Source organism: Spermophilus citellus (assembly GCF_964194105.1).
Source record: "Spermophilus citellus genome assembly, chromosome: 9".
NCBI lineage: Eukaryota > Metazoa > Chordata > Mammalia > Rodentia > Sciuridae > Spermophilus > Spermophilus citellus.
In genome coordinates this window covers 118,820,330-118,845,115 of record NC_138191.1, presented here as the reverse complement: position 1 = coordinate 118,845,115, position 24,786 = coordinate 118,820,330, and the positions used below count along the sequence as shown (strand labels likewise).

At 39.7% G+C, this 24,786-nt stretch overlaps 1 protein-coding gene across 3 annotated transcripts in view; it reads left to right on the top strand.

Moving 5' to 3' along the window:
- The window catches only part of GMEB1 (glucocorticoid modulatory element binding protein 1), a 45,337-nt gene extending 25,079 nt beyond the window's left edge, over positions 1-20,258 (top strand). For all 3 annotated transcript variants that reach the window (XM_081308420.1, XM_081308421.1, XM_081308419.1), the window contains exons 6-10: positions 3,772-3,929; positions 7,385-7,516; positions 9,444-9,581; positions 13,034-13,156; positions 18,178-20,258. In XM_081308420.1, coding sequence (XP_081164546.1) covers positions 3,772-3,929; positions 7,385-7,516; positions 9,444-9,581; positions 13,034-13,156; positions 18,178-18,878 — 1,252 coding nt within the window. In that variant the 3' untranslated portion in view covers positions 18,879-20,258. The remainder of the gene's footprint in view (positions 1-3,771; positions 3,930-7,384; positions 7,517-9,443; positions 9,582-13,033; positions 13,157-18,177) is intronic.
- Positions 20,259-24,786: the final 4,528 nt, after the last annotated feature.

Below are 24,786 nucleotides of genomic sequence, written 5' to 3'. Positions count from 1 at the left end.
TATTAAAAAAAAAATAGGGCTGGGGATGTGGCTCAGTGGTCAAGTACCCCTGAGTTAAATCTCCAGTACCCTCTCCCCACCCCCCCAAAAAAAGAGAAAAGATTAAATATGTGACTTATCAATGTTAAAACACATACACAGGGGCTGAGGTTGTGGCTCAGTGGTAGAGCGCTTGCCTAGCATGTATGAGGCACTGGGTTCAATATCCAGCACCACATTAAAAATAAATAAATAAATAAATAAATAAAGGTATTATTTAAAAAAAAAAAAAAAACATACACTGAGCTGTGGAGTTAAGTGGTAGAGTGCTTGCCTGGCATGCACAAGGGCTTGGATTCAATCCCCAGCACTGCAAACAACAAAAGCAAATAATAATAATAATAAAAACCCCACATATTTACATACACATAAGTAAAACTTAGTGGCAGAAATTATGTGGAAATACTGGGGAGTGATATTGGCCAGGTACTGTGGCATATGCCTGTTATCTCATCAACTCAGGAGCCTGAGGCAGGAGAATTGCCAGCTCAAGGCCAGCCTCAGCAAGTTAGCAAATCCCTATCTCCAAATAAATAAAAAGGACCTATGATGTTGCTCAGTCATAAAGTATCCCTGGGTTCAATTCCCAGGACCAACTAAAAGAAAAGAAGAAAATATGCTAAAAATGTTGACATTGTCTGTTTATGAATTTAACCCAGGGGTACATTATCACTGAGCCACATCCCTCCCCCTTTTATTTAATTTTATTTATTTATTTATTTATTTTTTGGTACTGGGGATTGATCTCAGGGGCACTCAGCCACTGAGCCATATCCCCAGCCCTACTTTGTATTTTATTTAGAGTCTCACTGAGTTGCTTAGTGCCTCGCTTTTGCTGAGTCTGGCTTTGAACTCATGATCCTCCTGCCTCAGACTCCTGATCCCCTTGGATTACTTATTATTTTTTTTTTAATTTTTTTTTTTTTAAGAGAGAGAGAGAGAGAGAGAGAATTTTATTTATTTATTAGTTTTTTCGGTGGACACAACATCTTTGTTGGTATGTGGTACTGAGGATCGAACCCGGGCCGCACGCATGCCAGGCCAGCGTGCTACCACTTGAGCCACATCTCCAGCCCCTACTTATTATTTTTGAGACATGATCTTACTAAGTTAATTGGGGCCTTACTAAGTTACTGAAGCTGGCTTCGAACTTGTAGTCTTCCTGTGTAGCGTTTTTTTTTTAAAAAGGCAAGTCATTTTCTTTATAGTTTTCTATATTTTCCATGGAAAATATTAATTTTTTTCCTTTGTGTTGCTGGGGATTAAACCCAGGGCTATGTGCATGCTAGGCAACTGCTCTATTTCAGAGCTACACTCCCAGCTCATATATTTTCTTCATATATTATTTTTATATTCAGAAATACATAATCATTTTTAAAAAATTAATTCCAAGGAGCTGGAGTTGTGGCTCAGCAGTAGAGCACTCACCTAGCATGTCTGAGGCCATGGGTTCAATCCTTAGCACCACATAAAAATAAATAAATAAAGCTATTGTGTCCAACTACAACTAAAATATAAATATTAAAAAAAAAAAGTTAATTCCAGGAATAAGCCAAACTCAGAAGGTCAAGGGTCATATGTTTTCTCTCCTGTGGAGGCTAAAGAGGAAAAAGGAAAAGAAAGGTGGAAGGCAGGGTTCTCAAGAAATCAAAGAAAGGGCTGGGGATGTGGCTCAAGCGGTAGCGCGCTTGCCTGGCATGCGTGCGTTCCGGGTTCAATCCTCAGCACCACATACAAGAAAGATGTTGTGTCTGCCGAAAACTAAAAAAATAAATATTAAGAAATCAAAGAGAGGGCTGGGGCTGTAGCTCAGTGGCAGAGCGCTTGCCTAGCACATGTGAGGCACTGGATTTGATCCTTGGCACCACATAAAAATAAATAAATAAAGATATTGTGTCCATCTACAACTAAAAAAAAAAAAAAAAAATCAAAGAGGGCTGGGGTTGTGGCTCAGCAGTAAAGCGTGTGCCTAGCACATGGTGTGGCCCTGGGTTCAGTCTTCAGCACCACATAAAAATAAAAAAGAAAATAAAGGTATTATGTCCAACTACAACTAAAAAATAAAAATATTAAAAAAAAATCAAAGAGATCAGTAAGGAAAGGATTCAGAGGATGAAAGAAGGGGAGGAAGGGATGAAGTACCAGGAAGTGATACTGGCCAAATTATATTTTTATATTGTGTGCATGTATGAATATGTAACAATAAATCCTGCCTTTATGTAAAACTATAATATACCAATAAAAAATGTTGAAAGAGCCTGTAATTCCAGCGGTTCAGGAGGCCAACTTTGATCGCAAGTTCAAAGCTAGCCTCAGCCAAAAAGCGAGGCGCTGTGCAACTCAGTGAGACCCTGTTTCTAAATACAAAATAGGGCTGGGGATGTGGCTCAGTGGCTGAGTGCCCCTGAGTTCAATCCCTGGTACCCAATAAGAAAAAGGTCTGGGGATATAGCTCAGTGGCAAATCCCCCCTGGGTTTAATCCAGAGTAACCCCCACCCCACACACACAAAAAATAAAATAAAAGAAGAAGAAAAAGAGAAAGCCAAGTGACATTCTGCCATAGAGTTTACTATAATTAAAATACCCTATGGTTTTTGCTCATGGCCTATAATAACAATGTCTGTGGATACAGTTATAAGGACATTTTCCAGAGAGTGTTTAGCATAATCAACTTTACTCTTTATTTCTAGGAGAGTTGTTGTCAATTTTTTTTTAATTTGATTTATTTCTCTTTTCACTGTGCTGAGGACCAAACCCAGGGCTTCACACGAAGTAGGCAAGCATTCTACCACTGAGCTACATCTCCAGCCCCTATTTTTTCTTTTTCTTTTTGGTACTGGGTATTAAACTCCAGGGCACTTGACCACTGAGCCACATCCCCAGCCCTATTTTGTGTTTTATTTAGAGACAGAGTCTCATTGAGTCACTTAGCACCTCACCATTGCTAAGACTGGCTTTGAACTCCCCATCCTCCTGTCTCAGCCTCCCAAGCCACTTGGATTACAGGAGTGTGCCACTCCCCCAGCTCTTTTTCCTTTTTTTTAATGAAAGAAGTGTACCGAAACTTTATGTCTCTAAAAGTAGTAACAAATTTTTCTAGTCTAGTATTACTAACATGTCAGAATCTCATCCAAAAATTCAGATATCCCTGAGGCATTTCTCAGTTGTGCTGAGATTTGAACTAGTATTTTCCCTTTTCAGATTTGGTTTCAGTGACATTCTTAGTATATACCTGAGCTTAGTGATTATAGCAAGTAAAAGAGAGTATTCAAAATTAGTAAACTCAGAAGAAAGGTGCTGATAAATATGGGCAGGCTCAATGAAAAATTTGTAGTCCCAATTAGAATTTTTGCAACCTAATGATTTCTAATACTGTTAGGTTTTATTAATTTACTTAGTGGGCTAAGCAGTGTTGTCTCTATTTGTCCCTAAGGCCCAGGTTTTTGTTTTTGTTTTTTGATACTGGGGATTAAACTCAGGGGCACATGGGGCCCTTGACCACTGAGCCCCAGAGCCACTGAGCCCCACAGCCACAGAGCTGCAGAGCCACAGACAGGGTCTTCCTGAGTTGCTTAGTGCCTCGCCATTGCTGAGGCTGGCTTTGAACTCGTGATCCTCCTGCCTTATCCCTCTGAGCTGCTGGGATTAAAGGCATGCGCCACCATACCTGGCCAGTTTTTCTCTTTTAAATGAAGTGCAGGCTAAACTGGTACTTATTTCTCTTTCCACAGGAAAATGATGGACTCTGGACAGATTGATTTTTACCAACATGATAAAGTTTGCTCCAATACCTGCAGAAGCACCAAATTTGATCTTCTGATTAGCAGTGCAAGAGCTCCAGTGCCAGGACAGCAGACAAGTGTGGTGCAGACACCCACTTCGGCCGATGGTAGGGGGTAGGAAACCACCTGAAAACCCGCTGTGTTTTTCAGTAGTACTTTCCCTCTCTTTTCTCCTTTGTGTTTCTTAATTTCAATTCTTGTGAGCATTGATATGCTTTGTGCTAAGGTATGGTAATCTTGGATGGGATTCTATGTCTTGGAAACAGATCTCTTTTTTTTTCCTCTAAATAATTCTTATTGGTCAGATCTTCTTCCTTGTTTCTTCTTAGAATGCATAGTAAGCATTAGAAAGATGGTTCAATAGTTAACACTTATCCAGTGGTTTCACTTTGGTGCCTCTGGGCATATCAAGGTTGAAATTAGACTGTTCTGAAAATCCTTTGCACTATTATTTTTTTTCTTTTTTAAGAGAGAGAGAGAGAGAGAATTTTAATATTTATTTTTTAGTTTTCGGCGGACACAACATCTTTGTATGTGGTGCTGAGGATCAAACCCGGGCTGCACGCATGCCAGGCGAGCGCGCTACTGCTTGAGCCACATCCCCAGCCCCCTTTGCACTATTAGAGGTGAAGACAGCAGGGTAGATTAGAATGATGAAAAGTTTTCAACTGTTGAACTGAGATTTATCAGTGTGTCATTGACTGGGCTGGACTATTGAAGAGCCTGCCACAAGTCTCAGAGAGCTCTGCCTGGGTGGGCTCCAGATTACCAACATGAGGCTTCCTCACAGATGAATGGGATGGGCACACACTTCAGTCTTTTCGAATTTGGACCTAAGGCTCCTAGCCATCCAGCAAAGATATAACTTTATGGGAAAGATTATTCAAAAGGATTTAATCAGCCCAACTGGAGACTTAGCCATATAGTTGAATAAAATCTGTCTCAACTACTATCATAAACTTATAGATATGCCTGATAATAATCACAAGAATGCTCAAGGATCTAAAAGGTTAGGGAAGTACTGTTTTTGAAAAATGATCTCTTGGGCTGGGAATGTGGCTCAAGTGGTAGCGTGCTCGCCTGGCATGCGTGCGGCCAGGGTTCGATCCTCAGTACCACATACCAACAAAGATGTTGTGTTTGCCGAAAACTAAAAAAATAAATATTAAAATTCTCTCTCTCTCTCTCTCTCTGTCCTTCTCTCTCTTAAAAAATATTTGGATTGGTTCACATTTACCATTCCTTTCATGTATAAAAAAAAAAAAAAAGAAAGAAAGAAAAATGATCTCTTTACTTTTAATTTTGGCCAGCCCTAATATTGTATGAGTAAACACTGGGAAAGTAGAAGACAAATCTCTTGGAACCTAAATTCCCTTCAAAAAATATAAAATATCTAGCAGTTTGTATTTTTGCACACATGACTCACTTGAAAAGCAAAAAATGCTTTGAAATGTTTTCGTTTTATTTGGCCCAAACTCCTTTACTTATTTATCCATATTAACATTATTCTTTTGTTTGATTATTGATATCCTCCTGTGTGTATAGTCCACACTTGTCTATATTGCTTGCTAGATTAATTTGATTTTTCTCCATTCTCTTTGTTTTAAAGCAATTTATAGCGGGGATTTTGTTCTTCTCTATCAATCTGTTGTTCATGGATCTCTCTCTCTCTCTCTCTCTCTCTCTCTCTCTCTCTCTTTTTATTGGTACTGGAAGTTGAACCCAGGGATATTTTACCACTGAGTTAGATCCTTAGCCCTTTTTATTTTTTGAGACAGAATCTCTCTTAAGTTCTTAGGGCCTCACTTAATTGCTGAGGATGGCCTCAAATTTGGCAATCTTGCTTTAACTTCCCAAGTCACTAGAATTATAGGCATGTACCACTGCACCCAGTGGATCTCTTACCTGATTTCTTGAGTCTCCATTTCTCTTGCCTCTTTTTCACAGGCTGATATAGGTAAGCAGTAATAAACTTAGATATTCTAAATGCTTAGTATCAAATGTGTTTGTAGGCAAAGCTTCCTACTTTTACATAATTTAAGGTTCTCCTCATCCAATTAAGTGGGTAGCCTGGTGATCATGCTTATATTCAGTCTCTTTCAAAAGCAGATTGCCCTTTTGTGATTTTATTTTTTCATTTTATTACTATTATTATTATTATTTTGATACCGGGGATTGAACCCAGGGGCACTTAACCACTAAACCACATCCCCAGCCCTTTTTTATATTTTGTTTAGAGATAGGGTCTTGCTAAGTTACTTAGGGCCTCACTAAGTTGCTGAGGCTGGATTTGAATTTATAATTCTCCTGAGCCACTGTGATTACAGGTGTGTACCACTGTTCCCAGCTTCCTTTCATGATTTTGTAAGTTATCTGCCTATCTTTCCCTCCTACCCCATTCTTTTTTCTTTTCTTTCTTTCTTTTTTTTTTTTTTTTTTCTGTGCTGGGGAATGAACCTAGGGCTTCACACCTGCTAGTGCTAGGCAAGTGCTCTGCAATTGAGCTACATTCCTAGCAATCTTTCCCTTTGTATTCAGAGTAAAAATGCCTTTCTTTTGCAAGGCAGGTTTTCTTTAGAAAATCCAATAATCATCCTAGCTTGCTTAAGAGTCTAGTTCTTTTTTTTTTTTAGTACTGGGAGTTGAATTTGGGGGCATTTGGCTACTGAACCACATCTCTAGCCAAATTTTGTTATTTTATGTAGAAACAGGGTCTCACTGGATTGCTTAGTGCCTCATTTTTTAAAAAATATTTATTTATTTACTTTAGTTTTAGGTAGACACAATATCTTCATTTTATTTTTATGTGATGCTGAGGATCGAACCCAGTGCCTCACTCATGCTAGGCGAATGCTCTACCTCTGAGCCACAACCCAAGCCCAGTGCCCCACTTTTTTGCTGAGGCTGCCTCAGCCTCCCCAGCTGCTGGGATTACAGGCGTACACCACCATGCTCAGCTAGGAGTCTAGTTCTTAAAGCATGGACCTGCAGGCAAGAAGTGAGCATGTTTGTTTGTTTGTTTGTTTGTTTATTTATTTATTTAATACCACGGTGAACCCTTGGGTGTTTAACCAATAAGCCACATCCCCAGCCCCTTTTTTTTTTTGTACTGGTGATTGAACTCGGGGGCACTCGACCACTGAGCCACATCCCCAGCCCTAATTGTGTATTTTATTTAGAGACAGGATCTCACTGAGTTGCTTAGCGCCTTGCTAAATTGTTGAGGCAATTGTGATGCTGAGGCAATTGTGTTGAGGAACTTGTAATCCTCTTGCCTCAGCCTTCCAAACCACTGGGTTTATAGGTGTGTGCCACTGCGCCTGGCCTTATGTTTTATTTTGAGACAGGGCCTCGCTCAGTTGCTTAGGTTCTTGCTAAGTTGCTGAGACTGGCTTTGAACCTGTTATCCCCCTGCCTCAGGCTCCTGATTCAGGCATATACCACTGCACCTGACAAGGCGAGCATGTTAAAATAACATGGGCTGTGTGTCTATATAAGATAGAAGGTAGCTATAGCTTTTGCATAAAATTCACTGGCCTCACATGTAACGGACTTCTTTTAGGTAGCATCACACAGATTGCCATCTCAGAAGAGAGCATGGAAGAGGCAGGACTGGAATGGAACTCAGCTCTCACCGCTGCTGTCACCATGGCCACAGAGGAGGGTGTGAAAAAAGACTCTGAGGAAATTTCAGGTACTTTTCCATATCTTGTATGGGGTTTTTGTTTGTTTGGTTTTTATTTTATTTTATTTTTTGCTACTGGGAATTAAACCCAAGGGAGCTTAATCACTGAGCTACACTCCAGCACCTTTTATTTTTTATTTTGAGACTGGATCTCACTCAGTTGCTTAGGGCCTTGCTAAATTACTGAGGCTGGTCTTGAACTTGTGATCATCCTGCCTCAGCCTCCCAAGTTGTTAGGATTATAGGCATGCACCACCATGCTAGTATCCTGTAGGTTTTTATGACCCTTACCATCACTATGATTATGGACAAAGAAGGCTTTTTTTTTTTTTTTTTTTTTAATAGAGAGTGAGAGAGGAGAGAGAGAGAGAGAGAGAGAAGAGAATTTTATTTTTAATATTTATTTTTTAGTTCTCGGCGGACACAACATCTTTGTTGGTATGTGGTGCTGAGGATCGAACCGGGGCTGCACGCACTCCCAGGCGAGCGCACTACCAGTTGAGCCACATCCCCAGCCCAGAGAATTTTTTAATATTTATTTTTTTTTAGTTCTTGGCAGACACAACATCTTCGTTGGTATGTGGTGCTGAGGATCGAACCTGGGCCGCACGCATGCCAGGCGAGCGCGCTACCGCTTGAGCCACATCCCCAGCCCCCCAAAGAAGGCTTTTTAATATGAATAATACTAACCATAGTTAAACATCTTATTTTAATCCATGAAGTTGCCCTTCAGAGTCACATTTTATACATGAAGATTTGGAAAGATTCAGCAGCTTGCCTAAGATGAGCCACACAACCAATAGGTGTCAGAGCTGAAATCAGCTGTTTGACTCTGTGTTCTATATTTTCCCTCCTATCAAATTGCCCCCAACTTTGGCACATTTCTTCAAACTTAAGGATGTCCAGAGGAATCAGTGGCACATGCCTGTAATCCCAGCAGTTTGGGAGACTGAGCAGTTTGCAAGTTCAAAGCCAGCCTCAGCAATTTATCGAGGCCCTAAGGAACTCAGTGAGACCCTTTCTCCAAATAAAATAAAATTTAAAAATGGGGTGGGGTGGGGCTGGGGATATTGCTCAATGGTTAAGTGCCCCTGGTTCAATCCCCGATACAAAAAAAATAAAGGATCTCTGAAGGCAAAATTAGATAGCGGGTGGTGCAGAGGATGGGGATTAATGATTTACTTAGAGGGGATCAGAGAGGCTTAATATCGTTCTTCATTTATTAATTCATCTAATAAATATTTAATTGGTAATTATGTTGCAAGATTCTAGGTGCATAAATGAAAAGACATGGCAACCTCCCTCAGGGAACTTTTTTTTTTTAATATTTTTTTAGCTGTAGATGAACTCAATACCTTTATTTTATGTGGTGCTGAGAATCAAACCCAGTGCCTCACATGTGCTAGGCAAGCGCTCTACCACTGAACCCACAACCCCAGGCCCCCTCGGGGAGCTTATAGTGCTATCTATCCAATAAGGGAGAGTATATCTTTTAATTAATATTTAGTTTAATATCTTTATTATTTTAACTTAATAATATTAAATATTATCCAACTTAAAATTAAATTTGAATGTAATCAATACTTAATAATAAATATTTAATGTTTAGTATTTCGCTTACTCTCTTTATTAGAAGAAAATATCTTTTTCTTTTTTGTTTTTTAATTTTTTAATTTATTTAATTATCTGTTTTTATAGACAGAGCCATAACAAAATAAGGGTATGACAAATTGAGGCAAGCTCCTAAGTGACTGAAGGGGCCAAATAATTAAGTAACAACTCAGGAAAGCAGCTGGTGTCCCAAAGTTCTTTCCCTTTTTCCAGTAACAACCCAACAAGAAATCCTTTTGAATTGAAATAATTTTGAATTAAACATTGTAGAGATGTGCCTAGGTAGCTTTCTGTGTTTACCCTCTATCTTATCCTCTTGTGCCAGAGGACACGTTGATGTTTTGGAAAGGAATAGCTGATGTAGGCCTGATGGAAGAGGTTGTCTGCAACATACAGAAGGAAATAGAGGAGCTCCTAAGGGGAGTTCAGCAGCGGCTCATCCAGACTCCCTTCCAGGTCACAGGTGAGTGCACTGATCCTAACAACAGTGGTCATTTATCAAATACTCAACAACTGTGGGCAGGTCCTTTTAGTCTCACAGCAACTCTGAAGTACAAATATCATTATCTCCATTTTACAGATAAGGAAAATAAGGCTCATAAAAATTAAATCACTTGTTTAAAGTTCATAACTGGGTTTTAAACTCAGGTCTGGCTATGTTTTTTCTACATGTAGTTTTTCCTTTATAAATAGTGCCAGAAAGAAGCACTTTCTCCATACCCCTGCCCCATGTTCATTCTCTAACTCACGAGCTCTCTCTCTATTGTATATATATATGAATGTGTGTGTGTGTGTGTATGCTTGATCTTAGCCAAAAGGCTGAGAAGCAATGTGTGTATATGTGTGTGTGTGTGTGTGTGTGTGTGTGTGTGTGTGTGTGTGTGTAAGTCTGAAAATTAGAAAAATCCATCTGGTTTTAGATGATGATGATGATGATGATTAGTTTTGGTACTGGGTATTGAACAAAAGGTACTTTACCACTGAGCTACATCCCCAATCCTTTTTAAACTAGGTTTCACTAAGTTCCAACTTGTGATCCTTTAGCTTCAATAGAAGTAGTCAGAGTATGAGTAGTAGGATTTATATTTTTAAAAGATCACTCTGGTTGCTCTCTGGAGAGTTTATGGGTCATAAGTGGAAATAAGAAGATGAACTGGGAGAGTTTAAAGGATTAGTCCAAGCAAAAAATGAAGCTGAGGGGCTGGGGTTGTGGCTCAGCAATAGAGCACTCGCCTAGCATGTGCAAGGTCCTGGGTTCGATCTCTGGCACCACATATAAATAAATAAAATAAAGCCATTGTGTCCAACTACAACTAAAAAATAAATATTAAAAAAAAATGAAGCTGAGGACTGGGGCTATATCTCAGTGGTGGAGTATTTGCCTAGCATGCACAAGGTCCTGGATCCAATCCCCAGCACCAGAAAATAAAAAGAGGAGAAAAAAGAATAGAGGAATTCTATGGATTCAGTGCAATCTCAATAAAATTCCAGTGGGATTTAAAAAAATAAATGAAGCCAGGCATGGTGGTACACAACTGTAATCCTAGCAACTCAGGAAACTGAAGCAAGAGGATCACAAGTTCCAGGCCAACCTTGGCAACTTAGGGGAGACACTGTCAAAATTTTAAAATTTTGGGGGCTGGGGATGTGGCTCAGTGGTAGAGAACTAGCCTAGCATGTGCAAGGCCCAGAGTTCATCCCCAGCACTGAAAAAAAAAATCAAATATTTATGTATTTATTTTGATCTATTTTTAAATTTATATTTATTTATTTATTTATAAAATTTTGGTACCCCAGTGCTGCTTAATCACTGAGCCACTTCCCCAGCCATTTTTTTTTTTTTAATATTTTATTCAGACACAGGGTCTTGCGAGTTGCTTTGGGACCTGACTAAATTGCTGAGGCCGGTTTGAACTTGTGGTCTTCCTGCCTCAGCCTCCTGAGCCACTGGGATTATAGGTGTATAATCACACCCAGCCTAACAACTCTTTTTACTCCCTGCAATACTAGGGATTGAACCCAGGACCACATGTATAAGCTATGTTTCCAGCCCATTTTACTTTTTTTGTTTTGAGAGAGTCTCGATAAGTTGCCTGGACTGGCCTTGGACTTATAGTCCTCCTTCCCCAACCTCCCAAGTAGCTAGGATTGCAAGCATGTGCCACACCCAGCTACAGACAAAATTTTCAAGAACTTTTATAGACCATGTAGGCACAGTGACTCGGAAGGCTAAGACAGGGGGATTGCAAGTTTGATGCTAGCCTCAGTCCTTTTTTGTCTCAAAAAGGACTGGTGATGTATCTCAGTGGTAAAACACCCATGGGTTCAATTTCCCGTTTCAAAGAAAAGAAAAGTTTTCTAAAAGGGAATAGAGATAATACTTTGTGTGTGTGTGTGTGTGTATGTGGGGGGGGGGGGTATTGGGGAATGAACCCAGGGCCTCAAGCATGCCAGGCAAGCACTCTACCACAGAACTATATCCCCAGCCCCAGAAGTAATACTATTAATAATAATATTGGGGGCTCAGGTTGTGGCTCAGCGGTAGAGTGCTCACCTAACACATGCGAGGCCCTGGGTTTGATCCTTAGCACGGCATAAAAATAAATAAATAAAATAAAGGTATTGTGTCTAACTACAACTAAAAATAAATAAATATTTAAAAAATAATATTGCATATCTGCTAGAGTTAGTGATGCATGCCTGTAATCCCGGTGGCTTGGGGAGCTGAAGCAGGAGGATCACAGGTTCAAGGCCAGCCTCAGCAACTTAGCGAGACCTGTTCAAAATAAAATATTAAAAAAGCAGCTGGGGAGCTGAGGATATAGCTCAATTGGTAGAGTGCTTGCCTTGCAGACACAAGGCCCTGGGTTTGATCCCCAGCACCCCTGCATCACACACAAACAACAACAACAACAAAAATGCTGGAAATGTGACTCAGTGGTTGAGTGCCCCTGGGTTCAATCCCTAGTATCAATAATAATAATAATAATAATAATAATAATAATAATAATAATAATATTGCATACCAGTCCTCACATGTGACACTTAAAATATATTTCTAATCCTCATATCTATTTTACAGAGTAAGTATTTACAGAGTAAGTATTATCAGTTCTATTTGTTTCAGATGGGAAAACTGAGGGAGTGAAATGACCTACCGTAGGTCACACAGATAGTAGCAAAACTAGAGTCAGTGCTTAGCAGGGGTGAGGCCCTAGGTTCAATTCCCAGTACCAAAAGAACAACCATAAAACTAGCAAAACTAGTTTTCAAACTTAGGTCTTGGGGGCTGGGGATATAGTTCAGATGGTAGAACGCTTGCCTTGCATGTACAAGGCCCTGGGTTCTATCCCCAGAACCAAAAAAACAAAACAAATTTAGGTCTTATCTAGTCTAGCCACAACATTTTCTTTCTTTCTTTCTTTTTTTCTTTTCTCTTCTCTTCTCTTCTCTTCTCTTCTCTTTTCTTTCTTCGGATTGAACCCCAGGGCACTTAACCACTGAGCCCTATCTCCAGACCTTTTTTTGTATTTTATTTTGAGATAGGGTCTAAGTTGCTAAGGCTGGGTTTGAATTTGCAATCCTCCTGCCTCGGCTTCCCAAGCTGCTGGGATTACAGGCATGTGCCACCATGTCTGGCAAGCCACTGTGTTTTCTATACTGAAAGTAAAAACTTATAACCAGACAAAGGATACATTTTTCTGATTTCTTTCTTTCTTTACATGGAAAGACATAGGTATAACAATTAAATAAAAAAGCATTTATATATGTGATAAATCTTTGTATAGAAATTATTAAAATGCAATGAGGAAAATTTCATAATGTCTGGATTGTTTCATATTTATCAATAGCACAACAGGAAGCTGGTAGAACATTTGTTTTTTACTCTACAGGCATGTATTTTGTTTTAAATAGATGCTGCTGTTCTCAACAATGTGGCACATACCTTTGGCCTAATGGACACAGTTAAGAAGGTTTTGGACAACAGAAGGAACCAAGTAGAGCAAGGGGAAGAGCAATTTCTCTATACTCTGACAGGTGTGTATTTCTCTCCTTAGTACATATACTAATGTCCTTGAATCTTGCCATTTCCTTGTTAATGTTTGTTGAGACTGACTTTTTTTTTTAAATTTTATATATCACATTTTGCTTTTTGCTTTTTGAAAAACAAACAATCCACCTGAGGGAAGGTGGATTAAAACAAAGGAAAAAAGAGGGAAGCCAACATCATGATCCTTCTGTATCTTTTGGAGAGGAGTAAGATGTCTGCTAGATTGCTTCATTAAATAATGTTGGTGACAGAAGACACAAATTAATCTTTGTCATTTTTTGAAACATTTTTCTAGTTGTAGATGGACACAATATCTTTGGATTTTTTTATTTATTTTATTTATTTATTTTTTTAATATTTATTTTTAGGTGTAGCTGGACACAACACAATGCCTTTATTTTTTTATGTGGTGCTGAGGATGGAACCCGGGTCCTGCCCATGCTAGGCGAGCACTCTACCGCTGAGCCACCATCCCAGCCCTTGGGTTTTTTCATTATTTATTTATTTATTTATTTTTTTAAAAGAGAGAGTGAGAGAGGAGGGGGGGGGGAATTTTAATATTTATTTTTTAGTTCTCGGCGGACACAACATCTTTGTTGGTATGTGGTGCTGAGGATCGAACCCGGGCCTAACGCATGCCAGGCGAGCGCGCTACCGCTTGAGCCACATCCCCAGCCCCCCTTGGGTTTTTTTAAATATTTATTTTTTAATTGTAGTTGGACACATATTTTTATTTTTTTAAATTTATTTTTGGGCTGGGGATGTGGCTCAGGCGGTAGCGCGCTCGCCTCGCATGCGTGCGGCCCGGGTTCGATCCTCAGCACCACATACCAACAAAGATGTTGTGTCCGCCGAGAACTAAAAAATAAATATTAAAAATTCTCTCTCTCTCTCCTCTCTCACTCTCTCTCCTCTCTCACTCTCTCTTAAAAAAATATTAAAAAAAAAAATTTATTTTTATGTGGTATAAGGATCAAATCCAGGGCCTTGAACGTTCTAGGCGAGCACTCCACTGCTGAACCACAACCCTATTTATTTATTTATTTATAAATTTAGAAACTTATTCTGCTTAATCCATGAGCTTTATATAGCTTTAGTTTAAAAAAAAAAAAAAAAGAGAGGGTTGGGGATGTGGCTTAAGTGGTAGCGCGCTCCCCTGGCATGCATGCGGCCCAGGTTCAATCCTCAGCACCACATACTAACAAAGATGTTGTGTCCGCCGAAAAACTAAAAAATAAATAAAATTCTCTCTCTCTCTCTCTCTCTCTCTCTCTCTCTCTTAAAAAAAATAAAAAAAAAAAAAAAGAGAGAGAGAGAGAGAGGAAACAAAAATAGTGAAACCAAGACACTATTTTCAAAGTCTGGGCTCTTTTAGCCTTCCAAATACAAGAGCTCTGAAAGTTGTATATAGCAATTGGAAGAACAAGACAAAAATATGAATGGATCTGTGACATTTTATAAAACAAAATTTTAGGTTAACTGAAGGATCCTTCCTCAGTTTAATAATTGCTAGGTTGAAGTTTACCATGTAAAAAAAAAGAGGGGGCATGAATTTACATTGCAAAAGGTGTCCACAGTGTATTAGTGACATTCTTTTATTGACCGCTGACATAAATTCATTTAGAGTGAAATATTTTAAGCCAAAAAAAAATCCCTTTTTAAAAAAAGGGAGTTTAAGTATTGTTGGCATTCTCATGGTTCCTCTACACTCTCATGGCTGTTCCCACAGGTTTGTTTTTTGTTTTGTCTTTTTCTCTCTTTTTTCCCCCCTCTCTTTTTTTCTTTACTTTTTCTCATTTGAGTCTTACCACCATTTAAGTTATGCTTCCAACTTTGAATGGTTTGTAAGCTTTCCCAGAAATAAGACCACTGCTGAACTACCACAAAAGTATTAATTTATATTTTTATGGGGTACTGAGAAGTGAATACAGTGCCTCATGCAGGTGAGGCAAGAGTTCAACCACTGAGCCTCAGCCCAGCCCAAATCTTCGTCATTTTACATTATTATTTTTTTAGAATAAACTGCATTCATAAAAATAAAACTTCATAAAAATATGGAATGCTTTACAGTCCTTATGCAGGGGCCATGCTAATCACTAATCTCTATATCATTCCAATTTTAGTATATATGCTATTGAAGCAAGCTCATTTTTACATTATTGATACTGCTTCTTTTGGTAGATATAAATTTTGCACCTTCACCATTATTTATGGTAGTCAGAAATTACAAGCACCTAGGTAATTTAACTCTTTTTACAATCAAGATTTTGTGATCATCTTCAAATTAGATCTTGTTTTTCTTTTATGGTACTGGGGCTTAAAATATTTTAACATTGACATGTTAAAATACCATTGTTTTAAAAACATTTTTTAATGGAGCTGGGGCTATAGCTCAGTGGCAGAGCACTTGCCTAGTATGCGTGAGGCACTGGGTTCAATCCTCAGCACCACATGAAAATAAACAAATAAAATAAAGGCATTCTGTCTCTACAACTACAAAAAAAAAATTTAAAAAACCAAAATATTGTTTCAAGTTTATTTTTTTACATCTAGTTTATATATTTGTCATTGTTGTTGTTATTTGGTACTGGGGATAGAACTCAGAGGCCCTTTAGCACTGAGTCACATTCCTAGTCCTTTTTCACTAAGTTGCCCAGGCTGTTCTCAAACTTGCAGTTCTCCTGCCTCCATCTCCAAAATTACTGGGATTACAAGTGTGTGCTGCCACACCCAGATCTAGTTTGTATTTTAACTTCAGTTCACTGAGTTTTGTTCCCCCTGAGAATGCTAGGATGATCATTCTCCCTCTTGACTCTGTATAGATAATTGAGAGGATAAATGATCTGACAGAAAAGCCTAGAGTAGATCTCTTGTCATTTTACTACTAGCCTGGCACTTTCTTTTACCTTGAAACTTTAATCTATCAGCAGAATGGGTTTTTATTTTTTTGGGTACCAGGAATTGAACTCAGGGGCACTCAATCACTGAGCCACATCCCAGCCCTTTTTTTTTTTTGTATTTTTTTATTTAGAGACAGGATCTCACTGAGTTGCTTAGCACCTCACTGTTGCTTAGGCTGGCTTTAAACTCACAATCCTCCTGCCTTAGCCTGCCAAGCTGCCATGTTTACAGGGGTGTGCCACTGTGCCCAGCAGTGGAATGGTTTTTGTTAGAAATGTGGGCTTTTGTTGGGCATGGTAGTGCACACCTGTAATCCCAGCAATTTGGGAGGCTGAGGCAGGAGGATAGAACTGTTAAGACTTCTTTCAGACTGGGGATATAGCTCAGTTGGTAGAGTGCTTGCACAAGGCCCTGGGTTCAATCCCCAGCACCATAAGACTTCTTTCAATTCTGTAATTCTTAGAGAGTTATTCTGTAACTCACTTTAGACATCTCTGGGTTCATGGTAGACTGGCAATTTGGGTCACCAGCAAAGGAGTTTTCCAGTCAAAGTAGTTTTCCATCAAGGTAATCTTGATTTGAAGGACAGTTTGAGAGCCATTATGTTTTTAGAATGATTCCAAATGTATTTTGCAGATACTTCTTATTTCATCTATAGACCTAGGCAGAAATATTTAAGCCAGAACACCAATTGGATGATCTTAGAGAAGTAGAGACTAGAATAGTGGTTGCCAGAGTCTGGGAAGGGTGTGAGGGAAGGAGGGTTGGAGAAAACATGGTTAATGGGTGTAGGGGTGCACTTGGATAGGAAAATAACTTCTAATGTTCTGTGGCACAGTAGGATCATTATGGTTGAAATCCATTAATTGAAATTTCAAAATAGTGAAGAGAGGAATTTTCTGGGGGGCGGGAGGTACCAAGGATTGAATATGGGGGCACTTAACCACTGAGCTATATCCCCAACCCTTTATTTTTATTTAGAGACAGGGTCTCACTAAGTTGCTTAGCGCTTTACTAAGTTGCTGAGGTTGGCTTTAAACTTGCAATCCTCCTGCCTCAGCCTCCTGAGCAGCTGGGATTACAGGCATGACCCACCATGCCCAACTGAAGAGAAGATTTTGAATATTTCTTTTTTTTTTTAAAGAGAGAGTGAGAGAGGAGAGAGAGAGAGAGAGAGAGAGAGAGAGAGAGAGAGAGAGAGAGAGAATTTTTAACATTTATTTTTTAGTTCTCGGCGGACACAACATCTTTGTTGGTATGTGGTGCTGAGGATCGAACCCGGGCCTCACGCATGCCAGGCGAGCGCGCTACCGCTTGAGCCACATCCCCAGCCCCGATTCTGAATATTTCTAACACAAAGAAATGATATCTCTCTGAGGTGATAGATATGCCAATTATTTAATCTGATCATTGCATATTGTATACATGTACTGAAATACCACCAGGACCCCATAAATATGTACAATTAGTACATATCAATAAAAGAGACTGGAGAAATAGGTCAGTTTTAGAGCATGTGCTTAGCATGCTTGAGGCCTTGGGTTTATCTTATTGGCACTCGGCATTGAACCCAGGGCTGCTTTAAGCTTGAGCTACACCCGTCATTTTTGTTTTTAAATTTTGAGATATGGTCTTACTAAATTACCCAGGCTGGCCTCAAATTTGGCACTCTTCCTGTCTTAGCCTTCCAAATTGTTGAGATCGCAGGTATACATCACTATGCCCAGCTAAAGCCTTGGATTTAAAACTTGTACTTGTGAAAAGGAAAAGAGAAAAAAAAAAAAAAAGACCAGCTGGAGTCTTCTTTGGTTTGCATTTTGGTGATAGCTGACAAAATGCTGGAGGAGCTTTTAGAATTGAAAGTAGGATCACAGCTTGAAAAGATTCTGAACTGTTACCCTTCCTATAATTACACAAAGAAATGTAATTGCTGGAGGGGTTTTAAAATCATCCAGTCTAGTCATTTTGAAAACAGTGGAGTCTCTTCTCTGAGGCTACATAGTGAATAAACCAGGGCAGGATTCCATGTCTCTTTATTCCCAGTTTAATGTTCCGAAGATTATACTTCCCACCACACAGTTTTTGTTTTTGTTTTTTAACCCCATAGACTTGGAACGCCAGTTGGAAGAGCAAAAGAAGCAAGCCCAGGATCATAGGCTGAAATCCCAGACAGTTCAAAATGTGGTACTGATGCCTGTGAGCACTCCTAAGCCTCCAAAAAGGCCTCGGCTCCAGCGGCCAGCCTCCACCACCGTCCTGAGCCCTTCTCCTCCTGTGCAGCAACCTCAATTCACAGTCATCTCACCCATCACCATCACCCCAGTGGGTCAGTCATTTTCCATGGGCAATATTCCAGTGGCCACCCTCAGCCAGGGCTCCAGTCCTGTGACTGTCCACACACTGCCTTCTGGCCCTCAGCTCTTCCGATACGCCACAGTGGTCTCCTCTGCCAAGAGCAGCTCACCAGAAACAGTGACCATCCACCCTTCATCTAGCTTGGCACTACTAAGCTCTACTACCATGCAGGATGGAAGCACCCTAGGCAACATGACCACCATGGTGAGCCCTGTGGAGCTGGTAGCCATGGAGTCTGGCCTGACCTCAGCACTCCAGGCAGTTGAAAGCACCGCAGAGGATGGGCAGACCATCATTGAAATTGACCCAGCCCCAGACCCTGAAGCTGAAGACACTGAGGGCAAAGCAGTCATCTTGGAGACAGAGTTGAGGACTGAGGAGAAAGTAGTGGCTGAGATGGAAGAACACCAGCACCAAGTCCACAATGTGGAGATTGTGGTCTTAGAGGATTGACTGGGGATCTCGGGGCCAGGAGATATGTTTTGGTTTGGAATTTTAATTATTTGTTTATTTTTATCATTGTCCCACTCATTTCCACATAGGATCCTTCCTTTTTTTTTTTTTAAGAACAAAATTTCATTGTTATAACTGAAAATGTTGATTCCTCCCACTTTCTCATTGAAAAATGGACAAAACAAACTGCCCTTCCACAGTTGAGAGAGAGTAGGTCGTTCAATGTCTTAATCATCTTACTCCATGAAAGTTATTTTTTTAGGGGAGGCATCAAAATAACCAGAAACCCTTTCCAGACTAGTCTATCTGTGTACGCATGTGGTTTTATTCTTGTAAAGATGATTGACCAAACTCTGGAACACAGATCTGACACTGGAAGGCAACCCATTCACATGTGGATGCAGAAGTATGTTTTTTTGTTTGTTTGTTTGTTTTTTTGTATCTTGGAAAGGATTCTCAGAGGGCAGTGCAAAACTCTGAAACAAAAAGAAGTTGAACTCTGCTTGGAGGGGAAGGTAGCATGCTAGCTGCAGCTTAAAAAGGGAAATGCTTTCACAAGGATAGGGCAAGGGAATTATCTTACCTACAAAGGTGCAACTGATATCACTTAAGATCTCTGAGGGTTGTTACTAGGGGTACCATTTGAAAAGAGGCCAGTAATAAGTGGAAGTGTACATTTTCACAGAGTAAGTGATAACAGTGGCCTGTGGCTTTGCTGAAATAGAAATCAAGGGACACTACAGCTGTGCTTTAAAGTTCAAGGTGATAGCTTCCTTGCCCCCCACTTTGTAGAAGCACTTACCCTCCTAACCTAGGATCAGTTCTTTCATTTGCAAACTGTGTGATGTGTAAATTGCTCTGGTCCTTAGAGTGTGGCTGCCTGTGGGTGGGACTCCAAGGCCATCATTTTTATTGCATGACTCCAGGAACAGGGGGAGTTCCTCATTCAGACCAGCTTCCATCTTTGATGGGGCCTTTCCCCCTCTTCCTCCTTGGCTTTGGAACCAAAAGCAGTCACTCATTTGGTGCTTCCTCTTGTTCTCCCCTCTACCCTCAATTCTTAATGACATCTGTCTTCTGGATCCCACGCTCTTCAGCTTTTTGGCTGATTTGGAGATCAGTGACAGGTGCCTGCCTGCCTTCATCTCCTTTTAGATTCATTTATACCACAGATGTTTCTGTAAGATACAGAGCTCATAAAAAAGCCTTAGGCTTGGCAGGGAAAACTGGTAACACCCCCAGTCTTTCCTGAGACACCAACTAAATGTCTCCTCTTGAGTGAGCTGGACTCCCTGGGAAAGAAACATTATCTGTGACATTATATTATAGGAAATGTACCAGGAATGTCAATAGTAATGTCTTAGTTTTTTTTTTTTTGTTTTGTTTTGTTTTGTTTTCCTAAATGTTGTTTGTATATTTAGAGCTGGCAATTTTTTTTTTTTTTTTTTTTTTTTTTTTTTTTTTTTTGTGCTATGATTCCTTCTCTTTGACCGGTCCTCTTCAGTGTTTGGGATAAGAGTAGACCCTGTTTTTTTTTTTTTTTTTTTAATTTCTTTGACTGCATTGTTTACTGCACCAGGATAACATAGGGAAACTACAGGCAACTTTAATGAAAAAATAGGTCAAAAAAAAAAAAAAAAAGCACACACTTTAGGAATGGGAGGATTTTTTTTTTTTTTAATTAAAAGCAAATCTTTGACCTGTAGTTTCTTTCTTTTTTTCTTTCTTCTTTTTTTTTTTTAAAGAAGGCTTTTCTCTGAAGGTGTGTTTTTTCCCAACAGATGTTGGAAACTGTATCAAAGCCAGTGAAAATTGTGTTCTGCCATCCCTCAGATGGCTGCATATAGCCAGAGAAGCCCTCTAACTGGGGAGGGTCAATCTTAAAAGTTGTAAGAGTGAGACTTCTGAACTCTGTACAAGTAGTGGTTTCAGCTTTAAAATTAGGGTTTTATTTTTCTTTTCAAAATATTTAATAGACTTAGCATTTCAGTTTAGAAAAAAATCTTTGGCCTTTTACATATCTTTAGTGAGGGAAGTGGCTTCTGTTATCTGCTTCTTTAGTTTTTCTCCTGGTACATAAACAAAAACAAAATCTCTGTCTAAAGACTGAAGCTAGTACTTGAATCTAGAAAGGCACGTCTCATCCCTATTGTGATCTTTAGGGATACTTTTCTCTTTCCCAGAAATGAGAGGACCAATTCAGAATAGCAGAGGAACCCTAAAGATTCTGGTGAGCTAGCTCAGGTTCCTTTCTTTTCCCCATCAGAGCTGTTGGTAGTGTATAAGGTAGCATGAACATCATGCTTCCAATGTCAAGAGATCTCCTGAAGACACAACCTGTTGACTTTCTGAATATTCCAGCTGGTGAAATACATGAGCTTTACTGTTTTGCTGGTCTTCCAATGACCTGTCATTATTAGCTGCTGTGGTAGCCATTGCTCTGTGTGAGTTCCCTGACTCCCTGGTCTAGGTGATTTTAACTGGGGTGAGACATCAGCAAGCCCCTAATACGTGCATAAGCAGCTGCAATGAATCTCCTCAGGCTGATTTGACAGGAGCCATCTATCTTTCTATTCATTCATTAAATAAACATTTATGAATACCACTTATGTGCCAGGCTTTGTGCTAGGCACCAGAAGTGCAGAGATGAAGACAGTGCGTACATTCAAAGAGTTACTTCTCCAAACCTCTGGAGTTGCGGACAATCTTCCAATATATTTGGTTTCTTTTGTAATCCTATGTATCTTATTTTATGCATTGAAAAACATTCTGAGAATTGGTCCATAGATTTCAGGATTGTGCCAAAGAAACAAAAAGGTGAGAAGCCACCTCCAATGAGATACTGAAACATGGAGGTGAGTGCAGCTACAGGGTTGTTGGCCTGGAGATAAGAAACCAAAGGGTCAAGCTCCTAACTCAGGGCGGGGTTCATAAAAGAGAAAAAAATCTTTAATCTCTTGCTGCTTCTGCCTGCAGAGGCAGGCAGAGGCAGTGGATGGGCAATCTCCTGAGAGTGCCTCACTGGAGAAAAATGAGTGTACCTGGGCTTCTCCAGGTTTCCATCAAATGAAACCAGGGCTGAGTCTGGTGTAGGACTGGAGTCTAGCTGGTAAAGGGGAAATGCTCCAGACTCTGCCGTGTGGTTTCTCCAAAGGCCTGAGTCAACTGTACAACTGTCTTGTCTTGGTGTCCCTGTTTGGTCCGTGCCTTATTCCCATATCCTTCTTAATTTCCATATCTAACCTGCCCTCCCAAAGTAGTGATTCTGAAGTAAAAATGGACCATAGACATGAATATTGAAGATTCAAAGTCACTTCAGAGTGCATTTTTTACACACCTATGTTCACATTAGGAAAGGAGGGTCAGTGTAAATTCAGCTGTGTTAGAAATTAACAGTTAAGGTGGCTTTGATATTTTTTAATGGTGGCCATTTACCCTGTGTCAAAAGGCAGTACAGGTGAGTATATGGTGGTGAGTACAGAGTTATAACCATAGCAAGATTAAAGCATGAAATATGGAATTACTAGTTGACTGAGTTATAACTGACCCAGGTTTTAAAACTCTCCAGAGTTAGAAAGGAAAAAAAAAAGGTTGAATCCTGAAAATAGACATAAGGTTATAATTCACCTTGGACAATACTACTGAGGAAATAGTTCTCTCAGTCAAAAAAGGGACACCAGCCTAGCTCCTGCATTTCAGACAACTTTCCTAATACAACTGATCACTTCCCTGGAGGTAGGACAGATCCCTTTCACTTAGGATGATCCCTCCCTGGAATTTTTTTTTTTTTTTTTTTTTTTTTTTGCACAGGCTAACCAAGTGCTCCAACAATTGAGCTATATCCCCAGTCTCTCCCTGAGAAATTATTGGGTAGTCTATAATGTACTTTCATAAGATCCATGGTGGTCAGGGACCCCAAGGAATTGGTTCTGCCAGATTTAGACTCTGTCCCTTGAATTTCTGTTTTAGTACCATTTGAGTTCTTTCCAGGTTTCCTTCCCAAGACTGGAACACCTTTGCCCTTAGTTATGCAATTTGACTTACTCTATTTTTTTTTTAAGAGAGAGTGAGAGAGGAGAGAGAGAGAGAGAGAGAGAATTTTTAATATTTATTTTTTTTAGTTCTCGGCGGACACAACATCTTTGTTGGTATGTGGTGCTGAGGATCGAACCCGGGCCGCACGCATGCCAGGCGAGCGCGCTACCGCTTGGACTTACTCTATTTTTAATCCCCTCTGTATACACTCCTTCATCCTTGTCTTTTTCTGCTTCATTAATTCTGCCTTTCTGCCAGGTCAGTGCAGTAACTTTCAACTCTTTTTTTTCCCCAATACTGGAGTTAAACCAGATGCTTTACCATTGAGCTACATTCTCAGCCATTCTTATTTTTGACAGGCTCTAAGTTGCTTGAACTTGCAATCCTCCTGCCTCAGCCTCCTGAGTGTTGCTTAGATTACAGGTGTGCACCAATTTACCCTGCAATTTCCTACTTTTTTCTGGAGGGTTTCGGGAGTAGGGATTGAATTCAGGGGCATTCTATCACTGAGCCAAATTACTGGTCTTTTTTTTTTTTTAATTATAATTTTGAGACAGGGTTTCATTAAGTTGCTGAGGCTACCCTCCAACTTGTGATCCTCCTGCATCATGCTTCCTAGGCAGTAAGACTACAGACCTCTATCACCTTGCCTAGGTAGTACCTGAAGTTTGTATTATGTCTTCTGAGCCTTTCAACATAACAGAACCCACACCCTGCATTCTGCATTGTGAAATTGCTCTGGGCTTTCCTCATGTTATCTCTGGTTTCCAATTCTGTACCACTACTGGTAGTCATGTCTTGGAATATGGTATATATGGATCTATCTTTGTAGTTTGAGAACATGAATAAATAGTGGGTTTGGATTACAATAGAGTAAATGTGGGATTGGGCATGTTGGCACATGTCTGTAATCCCAGCCACTCCAGAGGATGAGGCAAGAAGGTTGCAAGTTCAAGGGCAGCCTGAGCAATTTAGTGAGACTCTGTCTCAAAATAAAAAGGGCTGGAGATGTAGCTCAGTGGTAAAGTGCCCCTGGCTTAAATCCTCAGTACCTCAAAAAAAAAAAAAAAAAAAAAAAAGGATGGTGAGTGAGGATATTACCCCGTGATAGAGATGTTTGCCTAGTATATGGTAAGCCCTCGGTTCCATCCCCAGCACCACGGGAAAAAAGAAAGAAGAGAAAATGTGAGGCTTGGTGAGGACTCACAAACACAGGTTCCCCATGGGCTTCTCTAGAAGGCTTTAATTGCATTTCAAAATGTAGATATATTTATTTGCTTTTTTTTTTTCCTCTCTCTAACTTGTTTTCTCTAACAAAGTCTGTAAACTATAGAGCAAACCGGAGACTCACAGCAATGTTTCAGCCTGCAAATTTATTTCAATTCACATTTCTGTTTTATTGAATTTGCATATGGGAAATCATAGATGTATAACTTGATAAATTTGACAAGCTGAACACACCCATGAAACCAGCATGCAGATCGAGGAAAGCAAACATTACCAATACCTCACCCTGCAAGGGTAACTACTCTTCAGTTCTCTAACACAGTTTATTTTTGCTTCTTTTTGAACTTTTTTGTGAGTGGATTTTTCACTCAACATTGTGTTTATGCCACTCATCCATAATATATGAAGTTGTTAGTTTTTTCTCATTGCTCTATAGAAACTAGCTATGTTGGAACTGAAGCATTTGACCAATAATGAGCACTTGGGTAACTTCCATCTTGGAATGATTATTAATCATTCCTCTGTGAACTTTTTTTTTCCCCCCTCAGTGCTGGGAATGGAACCCAGGCCTTACGTATGCTGGGAAAATGTTCTGTCACTGACTATATCCCCAGCCCCAACCTTTTTATACATGTCTTTTGAGAAA